The sequence below is a fragment of the Zingiber officinale genome, chromosome 2B (genome assembly GCF_018446385.1).
Source record: "Zingiber officinale cultivar Zhangliang chromosome 2B, Zo_v1.1, whole genome shotgun sequence".
In the NCBI taxonomy this organism is placed as follows: domain Eukaryota; kingdom Viridiplantae; phylum Streptophyta; class Magnoliopsida; order Zingiberales; family Zingiberaceae; genus Zingiber; species Zingiber officinale.
Window position 1 is genome coordinate 149000326 of NC_055989.1, and position 4094 is coordinate 149004419.

The 4094-nt window shown below is 40.3% G+C and overlaps 1 protein-coding gene across 1 annotated transcript; it reads right to left on the reverse strand.

Moving 5' to 3' along the window:
• Positions 1 to 1375: 1375 nt before the first annotated feature.
• LOC122048845 lies at positions 1376 to 3883 on the reverse strand. Its single transcript, XM_042610361.1, has 3 exons — positions 3700 to 3883; positions 1980 to 2989; positions 1376 to 1887 (listed from the first exon to the last, which is right to left on the reverse strand). Exons 1-3 carry the CDS (start codon positions 3881 to 3883, stop codon positions 1456 to 1458), a joined length of 1626 nt encoding a protein of 541 aa, XP_042466295.1. The 3' UTR covers positions 1376 to 1455.
• Between the last annotated feature and the right edge of the window lie 211 nt (positions 3884 to 4094).

Genomic DNA, 4094 nt, shown 5'->3' on the forward strand with positions numbered 1-4094 from the left:
CCCCAGTTCTACGGTTTCAGATGGATTACACTGCTTTTAACACAGGAGTTCAACTTTGCTCACAGACTTCACATTTGGGATACACTCTTAAGTGACCCTGAAGGTCCTCAGGTACCGATATCTTTCCTTCATGGTAGTTATATGATCCCTCATCATGTCCTTCACCAAAAGGTTACACGAACAATGTCCATGATCACAGGAAACCCTACTAAGAATATGTTTCCTATAAATTGCTAGATCTGTTTTACAAAGTTTGTTTGAGCGCAAGTACATTTATGCTTGTGCTTTCTTATTATTTTAGAGCGTGATATTACAAGTTAGTTATACTGAACAAAGAGAAGATACTTGGCAATGCTAAAATTTCATTTCAATGCAATTAGCAATGCTAGAAGATACTTGGAACAGAGACTCCTTAGATGCTAATACATCCTTGACCTGATTCGTACTGGTGCGACTTTTGAACATTCTTAATTTTGCATGCAGTCCCTCTATTTAAAAAACTTTGTTTCCACTCCCTACATGCAAAGTTTTCTTTGTATCAACTCCCCTCATATAAATATCATGACCTAATTACCCTCAAATTTTTTAGGTATAAAAAGTCCAAGAATGAGTATAATTCTTCTTAAAGTCAGTATTTTATACCAGAATCGAATATATTTTCTATCAAAATTATCTCTCATATTTTTTAGGTATAAAAAAATCTAAAAACGAGTATAATTCCTGTTAAATTCAATATTTTATATTAGAATCAAGTATATTTTCTATTAAATTGAGCATGATTTTTTCCCTGCTTAATATAATTTCTCCTAAATTCAGTACCATTTAAACAAAATTTAGTATATTTTCATCCAATTGAGTACCATTTAAAGAAAATCGTGTATATTTTCTATCAAAATTAACTCTTATATTTTTTTAGGTACAAATAGTTTAAAAACGAGTAAAATTCCTATTAAATTCAGCACTTTAAACTAGAATCGAGTATATTTTCTATTAAATTGAGCACAACTTTTTTCTTAATATAATTCCTCATAAATTCAGCACTATTTATCATTTAAAGAAAATCTAGTATATTTTTTATCCAATTGAGTATCATTTAAAGAAAATATAATATATTTTCTATCCAATTAAGATGAAAAAAGAATCGTACTCAATCTGTTAAAAAATATATTAGATTCTAAATTTAATGTACTGAATTTAAGATAAATTATACTGATTTTTAAACTTTTTATACCTAAAAATATCATGGGTAATTAGGTAAATATGTTTAACTAGGGAGTGAAAACAAAAAATTTAGGAAGTAGGGACTGCATGCAAAGTTATGTTTGTAAATAGGGAGTGCATGCAAATTTTCCCTTTGTTTGAGCGCAAGAACATTTCTGCTTGTGCTTTCTTATTATTTTAGAGCGTGATATTACAAGTTAGTTATACTGAACAAAGAGAAGATACTTGGCAATGCTAAAATTTCATTTCAATGCAATTAGCAATGCTAGAAGATACTTGGAACAGAGACTCCTCAGATGCTAATACATCCTTGACCTGATTCGTACTGGTGCGACTTCTGAGCATTTGCAATCCCATTTCCTCTAATTCCTCTGTCATCTCCTTCTGATTTAAGAGAAACCCTTCGAATATCTTTTTGGGCATTCTCATTTGTAAATCAATTAGTTCTATTTCTGTAGAGCCATGGAGCAAGCAATCGTCTTCATTGGTGTTTTCTATATGCGTAGAATCTGCCAGTATAATAGAGTCCTTGCACTTCTTGAGGAGCTGGGACAATATCATAGTTGACGAACAATTTTTCAGATTGAAGTTGAGGTTGAAGATCACGGCGTCCTCTTTATAGCCCGGATAAATAAATTCATCGATTCCGTTTTCTGCTGCTGATCTCTGGCAATCGAAGCAAATTTTGTTATGTGCCGATCAAAGAGAGTATGCATGAAAATTAAAAAGGTCGGCTTTATGGATCTTATCTCACTCACGTTTGTGGTTTTGCTAGAATTCAGCATGAGCCAAGCGGTTTCCTTTCGAAAATCAGCTCCGAGAAAATTCATCAATGCAACTGGAGGATCTGCAGGCGGATGGAGGGCGAGAAGGAATGACGCATTCTGGACCCTGGGCGCTTCAATGTGCAGCTCGTCGACGACCTCGACGATGAGCGACTCGAGCATTGGACCGCTGATGTCGATGGCGTCGACGCAGCCGAGCAACTCAAGCAGGACTAGATGCTTGATGGAAGCGGAGTGGATGCTTAGTCTGCCCATGCCGTGCAGGAACCAAATGCAAAAGATGAGTTGCAGAGTCTCGAGGAAGGGGCAGGAAGCGAAGAGGTTGCACAGGAAATCAGGGCGAAGTAAACATCGTTCCATTTTGAGGGAGGTGAGTAGGGGGCAACCCAATGGCGAGAGGGGGTGGCGATCGAAGTATTTCATCACTCGGATGAAAACCAAGGAGAGACTCCTCAGCGACTTGATGCCGATCAAGCCGCAATCCCTGCCGCTGAGATACAGCCATCCCTTGCCCGTGGAGTTTTCGAGGATGAGGTCTTGCAGGCCCGCCCTGGCGAGATCGTCGAAGAGTAGCTGCTCGAGGGGTTCGGGTAAATAGTCGTCGTCGTCTTCGTCGCCGAAGACGACGCGGCATTGGTGGATCAGGGCACGGGGGAAGGTGAATTGTTGGTTTGCGTAGACGCCGCCGGAGGGGAGCCCGACGTCGAGGCGGAAGGCCTCGAGTCGGGGGATGAAGGGGAGGAGACTGCGGAAGCGGGAGCAGACGGCAGAGAGGGCGACGCGCTGCTTGATGGGGAGGAAGGCGAGGATGGAGTTGAGGAGGTCATCGTGGAGGGAAGTGAGGCGGTCCTCCGGGGCGCTTGCCTGCTCACGCCGGCGCTTGTAATGGACAGTCATCAGGCGAGCAAAGGCGTCGGGATCAAACTGCTTCCGCCGCCTTCTCACTGTTTTGTCGCAGGGCGATTCAGATTTTGGATTTAGGGCTTACGATTTAAAATGTAGAATTTAATTTAAGGATTAGAATTTAAAATTTAAAATTTTAAAAATTATAATTAAAGCATAAATCTTATAAGAAAAATTAGTTATTAGATTATATATTACTTATTTATTTTCTGTTTCCATCTATTATTACGATAATTAACTAACATTTTTAGATAATTATGAGTTTTGATTTCTAATTTTTAAGCAAATAAACAATATAATTTGTTGTAAAAGATTACTTTTCTAAAATATCAATCTATTGAATTCGAAAAAGGTGAACAATATTTATGACAATTCATTAATGTTTTCAACATTATATTATTTGTATTATTTATATGAGGAAATAAATTATAATGTATACAAACTATTTGTTATGTCATTTTATTGGAATTTCATGACAAATTTAAACGTCGCATTTACCATCGTAATCGATTGCGATTTAAATATGGTGATCCCCCGTTTTAATTATGTTAATTATCGAGAAAATAACAAATGATATAACATATATAAATTTGTTAACTACCTAATAAATATTGATCCGGTTATGTAAAGGGCAGAAAAGGAGATAGGAGAAAGTAGAGGGGCATTTAGGTCTTTTAGGGGAAGCTAGGGCTTTGAAAGGGAGAAAGAGGCTCGGGTTTAAGGGGGGGGGAGCCGCCAGCAGCCAAAAAGGAGATTTTTTCTCCTTCTCCAGCTCTTCGCCGGCGTCGACGAAGCCGCCGGCGATCCCTTCTTCTCCTCCTCTCCTCCCTCGCCGGCAGCCACCGCGCGCACAGCAGATCCTCGCCGGCAGCCACTGCTGCCTTCCCCCGCGTCCATAGCCGCCACCGGCAGCCAACGCTGCCTTTCCCGCGGCCACAGTCGCCGCTGACAGCCGCATCTTCCTCATCTCGCATCTACTGCCGCTGTCTTTAGTGGATATCGTCACATTCCAGATAGCCGCAGCTCGATACTATTTGGGTTATTCCGGCCATCGCGCCGAGGTTGGGTTCGGCCATCGAGCCGAGGTTGTTCCGGCCATTGAGTCGGTGGGTTTCACTCTGTGCATCTCTTATGATTACGAGCTATCTGTGTTATCCGGCCTGCGTGCCGTGTATCGGCCTACGA

What these genes read in the sequence shown, in the direction of transcription:
- LOC122048845 (XM_042610361.1), bottom strand. Translation starts at nt 3,883, where the DNA reads ATGCGAGATGAGGAAGATGCGGCTGTCAGCGGCGACTGTGGCCGCGGG. An exon ending in AAGGGATCGCCGGCGGCTTC is followed by an intron (nt 2,990 to 3,699) that starts GTCGACGCCGGC and finishes TTAAATCGTAAG; the next exon opens with CCCTAAATCCAAAATCTGAA. An exon ending in ATTCTAGCAAAACCACAAAC is followed by an intron (nt 1,888 to 1,979) that starts GTGAGTGAGATA and finishes TTCGATTGCCAG; the next exon opens with AGATCAGCAGCAGAAAACGG.